General features: G+C 34.5%; 10 protein-coding genes across 10 annotated transcripts, besides 4 other annotated features; 3 read left to right on the plus strand and 7 right to left on the minus strand.

Moving 5' to 3' along the window:
* Window positions 1-796: 796 nt before the first annotated feature.
* Window positions 797-1009, minus strand: TVAGG3_0184240 (uncharacterized protein; the record flags this gene model as incomplete). The annotated part of the gene is made up of 1 exon (XM_051225741.1): window positions 797-1009. One exon carries the CDS (start codon window positions 1007-1009, stop codon window positions 797-799), a length of 213 nt encoding a protein of 70 aa, XP_051110727.1.
* A 29-nt stretch (window positions 1010-1038) lies between these two features.
* TVAGG3_0184250 (protein of unknown function, DUF4106 family) lies at window positions 1039-2171 on the minus strand (the record flags this gene model as incomplete). The annotated part of the gene is made up of 1 exon (XM_051225742.1): window positions 1039-2171. A coding segment is annotated over one exon (1133 nt), but the record flags the coding sequence as incomplete, so codon positions are not given.
* A 569-nt stretch (window positions 2172-2740) lies between these two features.
* TVAGG3_0184260 (attachment subunit-related family) lies at window positions 2741-3943 on the plus strand (the record flags this gene model as incomplete). Its single annotated transcript, XM_051225743.1, has 1 exon — window positions 2741-3943. The coding sequence occupies one exon, from the start codon at window positions 2741-2743 to the stop codon at window positions 3941-3943; it is 1203 nt and encodes a 400-aa protein (XP_051110729.1).
* A 4669-nt stretch (window positions 3944-8612) lies between these two features.
* Window positions 8613-9715: a mobile genetic element.
* A 306-nt stretch (window positions 9716-10021) lies between these two features.
* TVAGG3_0184280 (serine threonine-protein phosphatase family) lies at window positions 10022-10264 on the plus strand (the record flags this gene model as incomplete). The annotated part of the gene is made up of 1 exon (XM_051225744.1): window positions 10022-10264. One exon carries the CDS (start codon window positions 10022-10024, stop codon window positions 10262-10264), a length of 243 nt encoding a protein of 80 aa, XP_051110730.1.
* A 184-nt stretch (window positions 10265-10448) lies between these two features.
* TVAGG3_0184290 (uncharacterized protein) lies at window positions 10449-11117 on the minus strand (the record flags this gene model as incomplete). The annotated part of the gene is made up of 1 exon (XM_051225745.1): window positions 10449-11117. A coding segment is annotated over one exon (669 nt), but the record flags the coding sequence as incomplete, so codon positions are not given.
* A 453-nt stretch (window positions 11118-11570) lies between these two features.
* Window positions 11571-16931: part of a mobile genetic element that runs on past the window's edge.
* Window positions 12477-12869, plus strand: TVAGG3_0184310 (phage tail repeat-like family; the record flags this gene model as incomplete). The annotated part of the gene is made up of 1 exon (XM_051225746.1): window positions 12477-12869. One exon carries the CDS (start codon window positions 12477-12479, stop codon window positions 12867-12869), a length of 393 nt encoding a protein of 130 aa, XP_051110732.1.
* Window positions 13091-13265: a terminal%2Cinverted (terminal inverted repeat of Maverick-1A transposon ID:TVAGG3_0184320).
* Window positions 13091-16931: part of a mobile genetic element that runs on past the window's edge.
* TVAGG3_0184330 (uncharacterized protein) lies at window positions 13266-13592 on the minus strand (the record flags this gene model as incomplete). Its single annotated transcript, XM_001277268.1, has 1 exon — window positions 13266-13592. One exon carries the CDS (start codon window positions 13590-13592, stop codon window positions 13266-13268), a length of 327 nt encoding a protein of 108 aa, XP_001277269.1.
* On the minus strand, window positions 14186-14548 carry TVAGG3_0184340 (uncharacterized protein; the record flags this gene model as incomplete). The annotated part of the gene is made up of 1 exon (XM_051225747.1): window positions 14186-14548. The coding sequence occupies one exon, from the start codon at window positions 14546-14548 to the stop codon at window positions 14186-14188; it is 363 nt and encodes a 120-aa protein (XP_051110733.1).
* Window positions 14701-15661, minus strand: TVAGG3_0184350 (uncharacterized protein; the record flags this gene model as incomplete). Its single annotated transcript, XM_051225748.1, has 1 exon — window positions 14701-15661. A coding segment is annotated over one exon (961 nt), but the record flags the coding sequence as incomplete, so codon positions are not given.
* TVAGG3_0184360 (uncharacterized protein) lies at window positions 15772-16714 on the minus strand (the record flags this gene model as incomplete). The annotated part of the gene is made up of 1 exon (XM_051225749.1): window positions 15772-16714. A coding segment is annotated over one exon (943 nt), but the record flags the coding sequence as incomplete, so codon positions are not given.

A 16931-nucleotide genomic window follows, 5' to 3' on the forward strand; every position in this document is an offset into this window, starting at 1 on the left:
GTTTTGTTGAAATTTAACCTTTTATTTTCACCGAGTTCAGCCAAAGATTGAACGTTATATGGTCGTAAGTAAAAAGGATTATTGTATTTGCGTACATTATCTTTCAGTACTTCCATTCTATGCTGAATATTTTCATCTGATGTTGGAGTCTTTTGTATGTCGGTAAACATTTCGATATTCTTCTACTATGTCAGCCGAATTTTGCTTAGACTCTTGGAAAGATTCCATATTCTCCTCATACACTTGTTGAGGGTCAAGATTTTTCGGCTGTTCCAAATCTTCATCTAGTTCTGTGAAGTTAGTTTCCAAAGGAGGGACTTGTTCGTTTCCTTCAGGCTCTTCTAGCTGTTGTTGCTGAACTATTTCTTCCGTGTCTGGTTGTATCTGAACTTCTTCCTGTGGAGTTTCTTGTACCTCATCTGCTGGCATTTCATATATTCCGAGACCGTTTTTAACAAGTTCCCTCTCTAAGTCATCCGGACTCATAAACCTTTCTTTTTCCGTTCCGTCTCTATTTTTTACGCGTTTCATGAAGAGAGTTGAATTATCATTTAGCTCTGACATCAAATATCATCTCGGAGTAAATTCATCCATGTCATTTGGATGATATGCTATTAAATCATATCCTTAGCGAGCTTGTATTTTCCAGGTTTGAGATTATATCCGATTTTATGTTGAACCATAAAGCTAAATAGATTCGGGTCAGTATTTCCTTCCTTGAACTTTCTAATAGCTTCTTTATATCTGTCACTAAAGTCAAGAGTATCTGGGTAACCATAATCTTCCTTAAGCATTTTTAAGAATTCTTGGTTTCCTTTTTCTCTACTTCTTTTATGTCTTTGCTCTGTTTGTGGTTGCTGTGCTGGTTGTGGAGGTGGTTGTTGTGTTGGTTGTTGTTGTGGTGCTGGATTTTGAACTGTTGGTTGCTGTGTTGGTTGTTGTTGTGGTGCTGGATTTTGAACTGTTGGTTGTTGTGTTGGTTTTGGTGCATGCCTGTGTCTGTGTCCATGTGACGATGTAAATGTTTTAGGTAGTCCTGGTGCAGGTGCTTCTCTTGGAGGGTTTGGTGGTATATAGGTTCCACTAGCTAGTATATAAGTTCCACCAGCTGGCACATATGTTCCATCTGCAGCATAATGTCCTACTTGACTTTTCGTTTTTAAGAAAGCATTTACTAGGTCTGTTTTGGTCTGTTGTAACTCTTTTTCTTGACTTTCCACAACAGCTGCTCTAACGGCGTCATAGGCACTTTGAACTGCCTGTCTCGTTGCTGCATCTGTTATTTTCGTCATATTTTGTGCTACTTCTCTTAACTCTTTGTCGAAACCTTCAGACTTCAGTTTCTTTCCAGATGAGAAGTCGTTCACTAGTTTCACCTTACTATGAAGAGCTTCGAAGGCATTCTTAAAGTCAGCATTCATTAAAGCTTCATTTGAACTGTCTTCATCCGCTTGTATTTTTGTCCTTATTGACCCTATAAGTTGGGCTGCTTTGGCGTTGGCTTGGGCATCTAACCAGTCATTATTAGCTTTTATATATTCTGCGCTTTTCATTGCCTTTTGCATGGCTGCGTCGTTATTTTTACTTTCTTGTGCTAAGTTTTCATACTGTACGGTTTGGTTTTGCAACTGTAAAAGTTTTTCTGCCTTTACATTTGCTTCAACTTCTTTTTTATACTCATCGCTATCCATATATGTCTTCATGGCTTTTTGTTTTATCTCTTCATCTTTCAGTACTTTATATTGAGTAGTATGGTTTTTCAAATTTATAACATCTTGTTCCATTTTTGCTACTTCTGCTGCTTTTTCTGACACTTTTTTCGCATATTCCTCTGTACTTAGTTCTTTCAGTTGTTCTTCTTTCTTCTTTTTCTCTACGTTTAACTCATTGAGTTTCTTTGTGTGTCTGTCATATTCTAGTTTCTTTTCATTTTCATTTATTTGTTTCTGTATGTCTATGTTTGACTTTTTGACATCTGTTATTTGATTTTTGAGTGAACTCAAATTCATTTGACTTTGAGGGTTATAAGCTGTTCCGTCTGCAGCTCCACCATAGCCTGCCATTTTCGCTAAAAGTGCCGCTCTTAAACCTCCACTCTGTGCACCAATAACTCGGTTTAAAAGCATAGGGTTGCTTGACATTTGTTGCAACATAGTGGGGTCATTCATTATTTGTTTGTTGCAACTGTTGTTGTGGTGTCAGTTTTACTATTGGATGTTTCAATGCTCCCTTCCTCTTACGTATATTCTTACGTAGCTTACGTGGCATTTTAAGTGAAGTTAAAAAGCGGTTTTTGACAGATGTTTATATGACACTTTTTGTTCAGCTCAAAAAACTACTTGGTCAAAGTGTTGTCGGTTTTGTAAAATATTTGTTATATTGTTCTATAATATTTTTTTAAAGTACTCAAATATATACTTTAGAAAAGTGGGTCTATCTCTATGAGCGTTGACGATAGACCATTATTTGTTCGAACAAATATATACTATCGTATGTTAAAAATATTTTGACAAGTGTAATGTTCGTGTAAAGTCCATCCAGTCAAAAGTTTGTCCGATGGTGAAAAATATGTATTTAAAAGTCAAAATGTGAAGTTATCTTCTCAAATATTTGAGATGGAACGGTTTGCCAACGGAGACTTTTCAATAAAATAAAATTATAGATGGGGTCTCCGTTGACGAAAACGGTTTATTTCAAACTTTTCTATGAGTGGTCCGAAAAAAACAGTTCATTTTTCATAATGGAAGGAAGAACAAGTGTCGCAAACAATTCGTCGACTACCTCTGCAGTTAAAGTTCCTACAACTTATGTCTCACCATTCTCAAAACCCTTACGACCTCCTATAATACCAAAGCAACTTCCTCATACAATTGCAAACAAATTGTCCAACAATTTGAGTTCTTCTTCTCAAAACACAACAGAAACAACTCAGCCAACAGGTCAGGCAACAACAACTATCGGAACAGAAGCATTTTCAGAAGAAGTTCATACCAATCAGACTCCAATCGAACATACAGAAACACAACCACCCGAAAATACAGAAACACATCCAATCGAACATACAGAAACACATTCTGCAATGACCACTAGGTCGCAAACACGATATATCGCCTTTAGCAAACAATTTAAGTCTCAAATTCAAGACACACAAGATAGAGACACTCCTCTTTCAGAGAAAGTTCGTAGAAAATACGCAAAGAAAAGGTTCGAATTGTTAGATAAGTTAAATGAACAGTGGGGTTCAGAAGACAATCGAGATTATAACGAGATGTTTCAAGCTGTCATGGATGCCATTCAGCCTTTTGAAAACGAAATCAAAGACCCTGGCGTACTTGTTGACATGTTTGCTTCATATTTACCTGTTACTGCCAATCTCATAGCGTTGCAAGCTATTGACCAGTTCATTCACTTGTTTCCAAAGAACTTGCAGAAGCATTTACAAGAAGTTAAAATTGCTGAATTTGTCCGTATATATCCAAATTCATACAATTATTTGGAAGAATTGAATGAACATGGTGAAAGGTCATTCTATTTATATTTCTACACAAAAGACAACCAGTCAAAACGACTATACTGCATTGAACCTATGCCTCAATTCTTAGACAATTTCCACGTTATAACAACTGTTGCTTTAGATATTCCTGCCAGAGTTCCATATGGAGGAACAGTAACCATCTCAAGCTTTCCCAAGGACTATAAAGGAAAGCCTCTCACAATTGCAAAATTCACACACAGCAGTTGCCAATTTGTTCAAGATGTCGAGTTCCATTTCCTCAACAATACGACTTTCATCATAGAGACTCCTCAAGAAGGTATATACAAAGTTTTCATCGCAGGATTTGTTGCTCCCAATGGCGAAGAAGAAGTCGAAGAAATCCTCACCTCAGAGAGCGAAGAAGAAGAAAATTTCCAAGACATTCAAGATTCAGAATATACCGAATAAAAAAAACAATTTAAGACTAAAAATTTAATTTTATTATAATATTTTTATTTTTTTCATCTGGTCTTTGTATCATTCCTCCTCTAGTTTCTCCGGGGCTAGAAGGGGCGCAGCCCCTGGAAGCCCCACGCACCTGACCTATATCCAAAATAAAAAAAAATTAATTTCATGTCCGCAAGACTTCAACTAGAAAAATAAATACATTATATTATAACAAATCTATATCAAGCATTAAAAAATCATACTTCATTGCATTCAATTTGTCTGGCAAATGATGTCAGAAGTTCTCAAAATTGTGAGAATCATAATTAATTTACCATCTACGTTAATTGAACATTTCATTTGTACAGATTGTAATATTACGAGTATCGCGCCATAAAAGAGGCTTTTCTTTGTATGTTTTATAAAAGCAATCCCAAAGTTTGTATGGAGCTTGCGTTCTGTTGCATTTTTGGTTATATGGTTTACACTTCGCACGATAGAAATGAAAGATTTTGGTGTTATTCCCAAACTTTCTGAAATCAAATTCGTTATATTTTTGAGGGAAAACTATTCTTGAGTCTATAAACATTTTGTTTAATACTCTTTGATCATTGTACCAACGGCCCATGTGTCCATTGAGCCATTTCAAGTATTCAATGGATTTATTCAGAATATTATCATTTATGTACTTAAAATTATTGAATACCATAACACCGGCGTTAAAGTAATTTTTGAATCCTTCAAATCTTCTTGCAAAATCAAAAACTACGATTGCAGATTGGTTGTTGAAATCATGGAAGTACATATCTTTAATATCTTGTACTACAATTGCATCTCCATCTAATTGTAAGAATCTTTCCATTTCAGGATGCGCATTAGGAAAAACAATTCGAATATAAGTGTCGTACCCAACTATCCATATTCTTTTAGTCAAGTACCGTGTTTGGTATGTTTCGAAATAGAATTTTGTATTAAGGATTGGGCGTTCTGCAAAATGAGTTTTATATTTTGGTAATAAATCTGCATTGACAGTTGTAATATAAAAGGAAATATGTTGATCTGGATGTGCATTGACTACGGCGTATATAGCTGGTCCAAGATTGAAAAGGTCTCCTGACCATGACAATAAAACATTCATGTTACTGTGGAATTCTCCATTATACGTGATACCGCCAATAGTTGAAAACAAAACGATGATAAATACTGATTCAATGACTAATATATATATGGAAGATTTTTGAAATATAAAACCAAAACTCATTTAACCCTTGACGTCAAATTTTTTGGCTCGCCAAGCTCTGTTTTAGCTTGATTTTCATAACACAATAAGATCTCTATATTGATATGTTATCTCGAAATCAAATGAAAGTCATGTTTCATATTCATTTTTACTATTCTTTAAATTCTGAGTATAATGAACTTCGTTTTTGTCGATGTCTTTTTATATCTCACCCTGTATCTTTTCTTTTTAGTAACTCAAACATGGTATAATCCTCTGTTGTCATATGTGTGTCAAAAAAGTGTTTGCTATAAAAGGGAAAGTACCGACAAATAACCGTTTTTCGCTGTCAGATTGATTTTTTATCAAAATATTGTGTATGCTATTTATTTGGAACTACAATAGCGAAAGTAAAATATATTGATATTGCCTGTTGAAATGATAAAGTAAATAGCATGAATATTCCTGAGATAATCATAAATATAAAAAACGATAATTGGTGTTTGGTCGGACGATAACCTTAAAAGATATGAGTTATGCTCTGGTTAAATTATGGACAAATTTTGGATCAATAACATTTTTATCCTTGCTATGTATATTCTTTTCAGTCATTTTTGGTACTTCAATAATTGAAACAAGCGGATATTCACAAGTTATTGGCCCTGGATTATCAAATCTTAAACCTGATCGAGAATTAAGTAAAGACAAATACTCAATCATATACCTAAGTAGTTTCCGTCGAATTCCAATTCTATCTAAAATATTAAACTCACTTTTAAAGCAAGAATCTAAGCATTGCGAAAAAATTTACATATATTGGAACGATTTCAAGCATTCAATACCGGCTCCTAATTTAACTGCATATAACATTTCAAACTCTACAGTTCCTATTGAAATAATTGATACTGAAATGAGAGAACTTGTTGCTCGATTTTTAATACCCCAAAACCTCGAGACTCAGACCATATGCAATATTGATGATGATATTTTCGTTAATTTTACAGCTTTAGACACTGCTTTTGAAGAATTTAAACGTAGAGGCTTTCCATTGTCAGTTTTCGGAAATTACGCAACTCTTTGGAGAAAAGGAAAGTATAGCTGGAAGAGAGGCCGTGATTTCAACATTGTTCTTACTGGACTTTCCTTTATAAACGTAGATTTGTTTGAAATCTATCATTCATATAAATATAAAAGCGTAATAGACTATTCGGCTGAGAAAAACAATTGTGAAGACTTCATCATGAACTACGTAGCGTATGACGCTTTCGGGAATCGCCCTATCATTATAATATAAAGCACCACCTTCAAAATACAATTGGGCTGTCAGAAGGCCTTCAACAGCAAAGCAAGAGTAGAATGCTTGAAGTTCCTCGATAAATCTTTCGATTTCGTTGAAATCACCAGAAATACTTCAGTTCCAATTCAAAAATAATTATCTCATCAAAAAAATGGCACCTTTAGAAATTTATATATGTATTTGCCTGATATAAAAACCTATCATTTATACGCTTTTGTTATTATCTCATAGTATTTAAATGACATAAGGTTATGTTAGTTGCGAGTATCTAGATATGAATGTTGTTAATAAAACATACATATAAAAGCAAAGGATCCCTTATTCACAGGGATTCATTTCTATGACATGTATGTCCTTGCAGTGTTATTATATATAACTCAACATTCATTGATGTATACATAGCACGATGGAGGTGAAATATATTGCCACGTTGGGGTCCTATAGCTCCAATGAGGAGCTTCACTCTAAGAGATGACGATTAAATTGAATTTTGGTAAAAAAATCGAATTTATTGAGTGACTTTCTTCAACATAATCGACAATCTCACAATGAAATATGATATTCAAATTGTGTTCGATATATATTTATAATAAAATTGAAAATCAATTTTTTAATGGTGATTTGAATAATCACCGCTTTAGTTTACAACTATTCAATTTTCTGCACTTCGAGGTCTTTTTTCTCTTGATAGAATAGATATCATTCTGCATAAGCATGGCTATAACATGACCATATCATTATCTACCTATCTGTCGTTTCAGATATCAAAAAGAAGAGATTTGATCAAAACCTTAAACATTGGAGTTTTCACTGAGAGCCCGCTGATCAAGATTTTCAAAATTGGCCCATCCGATGTTCATTTTTTATTGAAATAAGGTCAGGTGAGTGGGGCTTCCAGGCGCGTTGCGCCCTCTAGCCCCTAAGAAATTTTGCCCAAGACCCAAGAGGAGGACCGAACCCCAGCCGACCAGCCGGTGACAAAACCAAAACCGTTGTTATTTACATCATATTAATGGTGTCATTTTTATATCACTTTTAATATGTCACTTTTGTGTCACTTTTCACAAATTATATATGTTTTCATGTTTTGTCACTTTTCTGTCACTTTTCGGGTAAAAACATTTTTATTATTATATATAAATGAATTTTACAAAACCACCGTTACCGTTCTTTGGAAATAAGAGTAGATGTAAAGATATTATATTGAGAGAACTTAAGAAACTACCGAATGGTCTAACATTTGTAGATTTGTTCGGTGGAAGTTTCTATATATCCCATTTGTGCCATACAATATTCCCAGACTCAAAGATTATATGCAATGACTTCGACAACTATATGTACCGTCTCAAACATATTCCAGACACAAACAATATATTGAAAGAGTTAAAAGAAAAGATACCTATAGGTAAGATGGAACGTATACCATTAGATAAGAAAATATTGTGAGAGAGGTTTTGAAAAAAGCAGAATATATAGACTGGGATAGTATATCTGCTAGACTATTATATAGTGGTGCTATAAGAGTTCATGACATTGAAACACTTATGTCAAAAGTTTTATATCTTAACTATACAAATGTTTTCAAAGAGGACATAGAAAAATATATTGAGGGTATAGAGTTTGTGAGATGTCATTGGACAGAGTTGTATGAAAAATATAAAGACAAGGAAAATGTTTTCTTTATAGTGGACCCGCCGTTCTATAACACATGGGATTTTCAATACCAAGTAGACTGGACTTTGAGAGACTCTTTAGAAACTTTAGACGTTATACATAACCATCCATGCTTTTACTTTACATCCGATAAAAGTGGTTTGGAAACCGTTATGAGATGGTTAGAGGACATACATGACTATGAGTTTATATATGACAAGATAGAATATGAGAGAGGTCCTATAAACTGGAGAAAGTGTCATAACAAAGAAATTTTATTAGTAAGTAAATGTGGTTTGAAATAGGACTACTTGTTTTAGGTTTTTTCCATTGTGTCATTTATTTATTTGACGTGGCAGAAAAGTACAGAGAATATGAAGATGAACCAATGCCTGCAAATGTTCAGCATATGTACTCGTAAGAGATATTTTTATCTAATATTAAATGGACGCACAGAACTTAGCGAATGCACAGCAACCTGGACAACCAAACCCAGAGAATATTCCAAATGAAGTTAGAATACTCTCGTAAACGAAAAAGATGATTTGACGCAGTCAAATCCTCTCTCTCAAAAAGTGGACTTTACATGGCAAATTTCAAATGCATGTAAGGTCCACTTTGATCAGTTTCAGGATGGAATTGGAGGCCATGAGGTACTGACATTGCATCAGTATCTCATAGCCTCCAATCCCTTCAAAAAATGGGAGAAACTTTGGTCGAATAATTTAACATTCGGCCAAAGCTTCTCCCATAATTAATGAGAATGAAAGGGTAAGAGGCATATAGGGTCACTATATACCTCTTACCCTTTCATTTTCATTTGGAGGTCAACAAACCCGGAGTTAATTGCAAACAATTAACTCCAAATTTGTTTATGTTAAGGAAGGAATTGGAGGGTAAGAGGTACATAGTATGAATATGTACCTCCTACCCTGCAATTCCTTCTAGAAAGTTCCAAAACTTTGGGTTAATTGCAAACTATTAACCCAAAGTTTTGGAACTTTCAAGTGGAGATGGAAGGCTTTGGGGTATACATTAATATAATATACCTCAAAGCCTTCCATCTCCACTACAAATGGGAGAAAGTTTGTCCGAATAGTTTAACATTCGGACAAAGTTTCTCCCATCTTTCAATGTAATTGCTACCTGTGAGGTACTGACTTGAAGTCAGTGCTTCACAGGTAGCAATATCCAAAAATTTAAAAACATTTTATCAGTTCGTTAGAGAACTAGAGCCTCCTAGGTACTGAACCAGAATCAGTGCCTAGGGGACTCTAGTGATCTATATAAATCTGAGAAACTTTGAGGAAATTGTTCGACATTTCCTCAAAGTTTCTCAGCAATTTAGCGATGAATGTTCGTTATCGTGTAGATATTTATAATATATACATGATAACAAACATTCCCCGCTAAAAGATGTAAAATCTTATAAGAAATAATTGCAAAAGAATAACAAATTGCAACAAATTTTATATGAAACTGAACCTTATGAGGTAGTGATTCAAGATCACCGCCTCATAAGATTCAGTTTCAATCTCAAGTATCTCAAAAGTAAGGCTCTATTTTTTGCCATGTAAAGTGTCACTTTTCTGTCAAACAGTTTTTATCGTTTTCGTTTACAACAATACAAACTGCAATGGCAAACTATGGTCAAGTGCCAACAGATGTACAAATGCAAACTGCCATGTCAAATGACGCTGCGTTAGGTTTGCCACCATGGTATGCAAATATGAGATGGAAAGAGTTTTATACAAACCCTGAAGTGGGATATAAACAACTTTATGCAGATGACGCGAACACAGGAGTTGACCCAGAATATGTTTTCTACCAGAGGAGAAACAGAATGTATGAGCTCCAGTTAAAGAATGCTATGGAACTCAACAGGAAACGTAAGAGACTAGGCGGACATTAGATTTTTACATATAGTAAAATGGGTTTCTTCAGTAGTATTGGAAACTTCTTCAGAAGAGTTGGAAGAGGTATATGGAATGGAATAAAATCTGTCGGAAGAGGAGTATGGAACGGTGTCAAAAATATTGGTAAAAGAGTAGGTCAGTTCGTTGGTATTATACCTAAAGACCCTGAACCAGAAGAGCAAGCTCCTGTTATACAACAGCCTGAACCTGCACCACAGTCTAGTTGGCAACCAAATCCAACACCTCAACCGTATTAAAAAATTATATTTTTACCGTTCGATAGTAGTTGTATATGAAACTAAGTTCTAAGTAAAACGCATGGTATAATGGAATTATTCTTTTTCTTCCATCTGTAGTAAACCATACTTGAAAGTCTGAAATACTTCCACTTGGTGGTTCGTATAACTTTGTAGGTTTTTCGTAAAAGTCATTTGCCAAGCATAAGAAAGAGTTTTGGGCGCCAGAAAATGAAGCATGAACTATCACAGCATCTTGGTCGAAAACATCTTTAAATAAATATGGTTCATCTCTTGCATATCGATTGTAGATATTTGCTAAAGGAGGTTCAACTTTCTGATTTAACATTCTTTGCAAATAATACCATGACATTGCAGTGAATTCTGTATATATTTGTTCGTCTTTATTTGGATTGTCTTCGGAGATTTGAAATGACACTTGTGAATTTTGTTTGTCATATACAATTCTCACATAAAGTGTGCTATCGGTATTTGCATATTCATCAGCATATTTTGCATAACATGAATTTATTTTATCTTCTATATTTTTTAACGCAGTCTGTAGAGAAGATGAGAGGTCAACTTGTATTAGCTCAATTTCTTCCCACATTTTTCGTTGCCCTTCAGATGTATAATCTATATGAAACCTTACAATAAATGGAAAACCTGTTTGAACTTGTGAGACAAACTTCATTCTACGAAAGCCAATAGCTTTTGTGACGGATGGGTCTCTTAACCATCTTAATGGGTAGTCAAAACGATAGCCTTCATGCTTTATAGTATCTATGTCAACCTTTTGACCGACATTAGTAAAAAGTTCATCTAATGGTTTAGTTGTAGCAACTCTAGAATTTTCTTTTTCTATTGGAAGCATATTTTATCTATAATAAAAATGTCAAATGAAACAGCGTCTATGAGAGAAATACAACACAACCGACAACTCATTATGCAAGCTCTAAATAAGAACACAACAAACTTTTCAAACTATTCTAAGATATCTGAGTCATTGAAAGAAGGAAACTTAAAACTGACATTAAACCCTATAACAGATGAGTTTCTATTTCAAGACAATAAGAACCATACTGTCTGTATAAATCCAACAAAAGGAACTTTAAACGAGAAACCTATAAATGAACTTCTTTTGAAAGCAGATGTTGACAACAAAGCTGACAAAGAATATGTAGACGATGCAATAGCAAAAGAAGAAGAAAGAGCTAACAATGCTTATGCAACAAAAGAACATACTCATCCTGAACTAGCAGACAAAACATATGTTGACAATAAAATGTCAAGTGAAGTGACAAGAGCTGAAAACGAATATTCTAAAAAGACTCATATACATTATATTAACCAAATACCAAGTCTTAAGGAAACATTAGAGACAAAAGCAGATAAGACTCATACACATTCTATATCTGATATCACAAACTTACAAGAAACATTAGAGACAAAAGCAAATAAGACTCATACACATACCATTGCAAATATTACAAACTTACAAGAAACCTTAAACAGGAAAAGTGACGTTGGACATACACATACATCTTCTGAAATAACAGACTTAAACGTTAGCCTTGAAAATAAAGCAGATAAAACATATGTCAATGAAATATACCAAAGTTTGATAGGAACAAAAAATATTGAAACTATTGTTGGTGACTTTTCTGTCAATGAAGAAAATAACTATTTTAGATGGCAGTTGGTACAGTCCTTAAAAAATGGTACACGGCATAAACTCATTCCGAAAAATAACAATGAAATGTATGTAAGCTATAAAAAGAATGATGGTACACAAGTTAAAGTTCCATTAGACAACAACTGCTACTTAAACTTATATGGAGACGAACAAAAGAAATATTTAAGAGTTTATGAAATGGCAGATATGACATTGCCTGACCCAGCTCCAGCACCACATTATTATGACTATGGAGATGACGACAGAACACCACATGTAGACCCAAAAAATTAACATTATATTTAGATTATTATAGATATAAAAGATATAATGCATAGAAAAACGAGAATAGTATATTATTATACAGATGACAGAAATAAATATTATAGTCAAGACTGTACCTACCCTGAAAACATAAGATTATATTATAAAAAATATTCTGACACAAACCAGAAGAAACCTGAAATAGTTGCACTATATTTTAAGTTCAAAAGAGACAATCCTATAATATCTCATATGTTTGATTTAATGAACCCAGTAGGTTCTATTTATACATCTATGGATGCAAGAGGTCCTCAAGTAATGTTTGGTGTTGGTGCATGGGAACAAATAGTCGACAGGTTTTTGTATTGTGCAAACTCTTCAAAGGAAACAGGTGGAAGTAAAACGATTTCAGGTGAAAATTTACCTGCACACAGTCATTACATAAGATTAACTACATCTCAAGCAGGTTGGCATAAGCATAGATATTGGGATTGGTCAGGAATGACAAAAGGTCAAGGATATGATGTTAAAGAGGACGTTAAGTTTGCTATAAATTGTTACTGGGATGACACTCAGGGAGAAGGAAACCATACACATTTCGTTTCAGGATATACGCAAACAACGGGACAAAGTAAAGACTACATGCCACCTTACATGACAGTTTACGCATGGTATAGAATTGCTTAGTCGTCATTTTCAACTTCTTTAGCATATTCGTGGAGTTGTCTTATATTTGTTAGGAACTGTCTTTGAAAGTATACCACCTTGAACTTTGACAAGTTTGAAACGAGGTCTGACAATAGTAGTTTTATCTTCTGCTTGCAGTGTGTACATTTTGCCATGTTTGCCTAAAACTTCATAATATTCTCTTGTATACTTTCTTCTATTTTACGAACACGAATGTGAGTAGTTAGTATACCTAAGTCGTGTACAGAGGCACTGCGCGCCTCCGTACACCACTTAGCTGTTTTGACACTTTACAAAACCGTTAACGTATATTTTACAACACAAACACCAACTTAACCTTAAATATTTATAAAGCCGCCAACCACTTCACCTCACTAATGTAAAAAATAAACGTTCTCACTTACAAAAGTATTGCAACTCTTCCCATTGCTGTGCTTCACACAATAGTTCATATTCTTCAGTATCGCTGCTGTCACTCCAATCGTCAGAGTCAAAGTCACTGTCAAAATAAATGTTAGTAAGTTTTGACAAAGCTAATGAAACACGTTTACCGTTTGTATCGTATGCTTGTATAAACTTTCCATTCTTCATTCCTTCATAAACGCTCAAACTAACTTTACCCTTTCTCCCTCGTATCTGATAGAATGTATTTTCACGAGGAACGAAGAACAAATTCTTGAACTCATGACCGTTGTAGTTTGTTATCTCAATAGTTTTCGTCATTTACATAAAAATAATGATATCACCACTCCCACACGTATGAAAACATAGCACAAAAATAAATTTAGGGTAGATGAGTATATCTAACCCGATTTCTAACCTCATTTCTATCCTGTTGAATTCATTAAAATCAGATGAGGTTTTGAACCAAAATTTCTAAGCAACATTGTCAAGGATTTTTGAGGAACTAGGGACAGAGTGTGGCAAAGTCCAAGATTTAATTTATCTTCATCTGTTTCATCAGCTATCTCATCTAATATGCCAATATTTTATTCATAACTCGTGGCAAACTCACTAACTTTCATTATGTTCATCTGCATGCTTCATCTGATAGAAAGTATGACTTTCATTAACTCTGTGAGATAATGAAAACTACTAGGGACAGAGACCATGGCAAAGTTTATGACTTTCATTATTTCCAGAACTTAATGAAAACTACTAGGGACAGAGACCATGGCAAAGTTCATGATTTAATCTATTCTCTCACTAACAACAAACACAAACTCCAACACTAACATCAAGTACTAACTTCAGCACAAATGACAAACACTAACAACAAACACAAACTCCAACACTAACAACAAAAATAAATGTCCTCACTTCTTAACAAAGTAATATGTGCTTCTTACACCACCATAGCTCAAACGTTTCTTTTCAAACATCGATTGAAACTTATTTTGAGCCATTGGCTTTAGTCTCTTTTTCTTCAAATACGCCAAGAAATCTTCTTCACATCTTTTCACTTCATAGCCTTCTTTAAACTCCTCCTTGTTAAGTTCTATGAAATCCTTTATATCATTCTTTGTTGCAATGGCTTCTTCACGAACGACATCGTGAACTATTTCATCATTGCATTCATGTATGACCTCCTCACTGTTCTCATGAACTATTTCAACACTGTTCTCATGAACGACCTCCTTACTGTCTTTCATAAGCGTTTCAAAGTCTCCTTTACTCATTACTTCAATCTCATGCTGTTCACAGTAGTACTTAAACTCACTGTATATGTCTTTGTTGTATGTTATATTGCTTCCCATGTACTCCATGAATTTTTCAAGCACTTCCTCATAATTCACTGTTTCTTTCTTTCCACGACCTTCTAATATCATACTTGCTTCATAAATATAACTTCTTGCAGAACCGTCTCGCTTTCTACTTCTCTTCACAAATTCTCTCATCTTGCCACCAAATACATTTGAACTACATGCAAAGAATTCATTCTCCTTCGCAAATTCTTTATATCTTCTGTAGCACTCTGTACAATTCCATCCGGATACAAACTTTTCATAGAACTCCTCGTAAAACATTTGGTAAGGTGTTTTGTTCATTTCGATGAGTTCTTGTTTAGCCCTGGTGAATGGTATCTTCCTTACATCAAATTCACTTAAATCTTTCTTCATGAAGTACGTCAGTAAGTTTGAATAAAACTCTTCATTAAAGCTTTCAATGAGATTTGAGAAATATTCGTAATTTCCTTTGTATCTGCTGCTTACATCAATGACAACAAATCTTCTGTCGTCTTTGTCAATCTTTACTGAGTTGAAGTTGTTAGATATCATGATGATATTACAAACATTCTCTATCTTTCTTACTGGCTGACACTTCTGATTTAAGTCCAACTGAGTCTCTGTTACTATTGACTTTAGTGCGTCGTGGTTCATGACCTTAGACGTATCGCATGAGCTTAGTTCATTGCATACGATGAGCTTCATGTTCTCAATAGCAGCATTGAATCTACCAACCACATTCTCTATTGCCGTTATATTATTGTTGGCGTACTTGCTAATGAGCTCGCATAGAACATTACTAAGTACATTCTTACCAGTTCCTTGCTTTCCTGTTAACAAAAGTACTGTTCCAGTCTTTCCACAAGGATTTTGAACGATGTAGGCGAACCAGTTCAAAGCATACTCATAAAGCTCTTCATCCTCATTACATATGACATCGTGAACATGTTTCAAATATCCTTCAATAACGCTTTCATCTACTTCATTCAGTACCTCATACTCATATCCTCTGAAATAGCTGTAAATGTCATCTCTTTCGTCAAAGAATCTCATGCCTGACTTCATAAGATAGTTCTTGTTCTGACCCGCTTCATAAATCATCAGTGCGTTCACATCCTTCTCTTCAATACGTCCTACATAAACACTCTTCATGAGCTTATTGAATTCCTTGCTATCTACTGACACAAGTGTTGTTGTGTCTCGTATTCCATCATAATCTTTCACTAGATATGTTATTCGTGCTCCGTCAATAACAACAACACATCTTCTTAAGTCATTTATAACACTAGCTATGTCAATACCTTCTTCACTCATGTACTTATTTCTCCTCAAGTCCTTTAGTGTGAAAGTGTCTCTAAGTTCTATTTCAAGCAATTCATTTACACATCCTTTGCAATACTTCTCTATAAAATATTTCTGTCGTTCTTTACTAAGTTTCTTAACAGCTCTGAAGAACCATGTGTTTTGACTCAAACATCCTTCACAACTTCTCTCATTCATTCCTAGTTCTTTCATGTCATTATCTTCAACCTCTATGGTCTCATTGACTAAGGTCAAAGGGTTCTTAGTCATTGCTGGTCTTATCTGAAACAATGTTTGTGCAACAGGTTTAACTAGTTCAACAACGTCCTTCCTTAATATGAATAGCTGTTTCCACTCATCTTTGCTAACAGTTCTTTCATAACCACTGACAGTAATGATTTCATTTGCTGACCTTAGACACTTATGTTCTATCATTTGTATTGCTTTTGTGTAAGGCTTTCGTGAGCATAGGTTGTATATGTCATTCCTGCAATGTTCATTCATGCCAATAGTACTAAATCCTTTCTTTGCTGTTGAGTGCATAATATCCATTAGTTCCTGTGTTCGTATTGCTGTCTCATAAAATACAACAAGACCTTTGTCATCTATGACGTACTTACCGAAAACATTGCTTATATTCTTTAACCATGAAATAACATCCTCATTCATGCTGTCAAACATGAAGTAAGGTCTTACATACTCTTCACTTATAAGATACTCCACAAAATACTTGTTAAGCTCTATGTCCTCGTGAGCGATTTCATTAGGTTTGATATTAGTTCCTTTTGTCATTGCTGTCATGTACTTCACTCTCATAGTTCCTTTCAATAGCGTAAAAATACTTCATTGTTTCATAACTGCTCTAAATTCTGTTCAAAATTCGTACAACATAACTTTTAACATTAGTGAAAGAACATGAGCGAAACAACAACATCTAACATTACAGAAGAAGTCAATGACAATGCCGATGAAAACATTACAGAAGGAGCTAGTGAAAATATTGACGAGTTCAGTGAGGAAGAAGATATTGAGG

Source organism: Trichomonas vaginalis, chromosome IV, assembly GCF_026262505.1.
Source record: "Trichomonas vaginalis G3 chromosome IV, whole genome shotgun sequence".
Taxonomy (NCBI): domain Eukaryota; phylum Parabasalia; order Trichomonadida; family Trichomonadidae; genus Trichomonas; species Trichomonas vaginalis.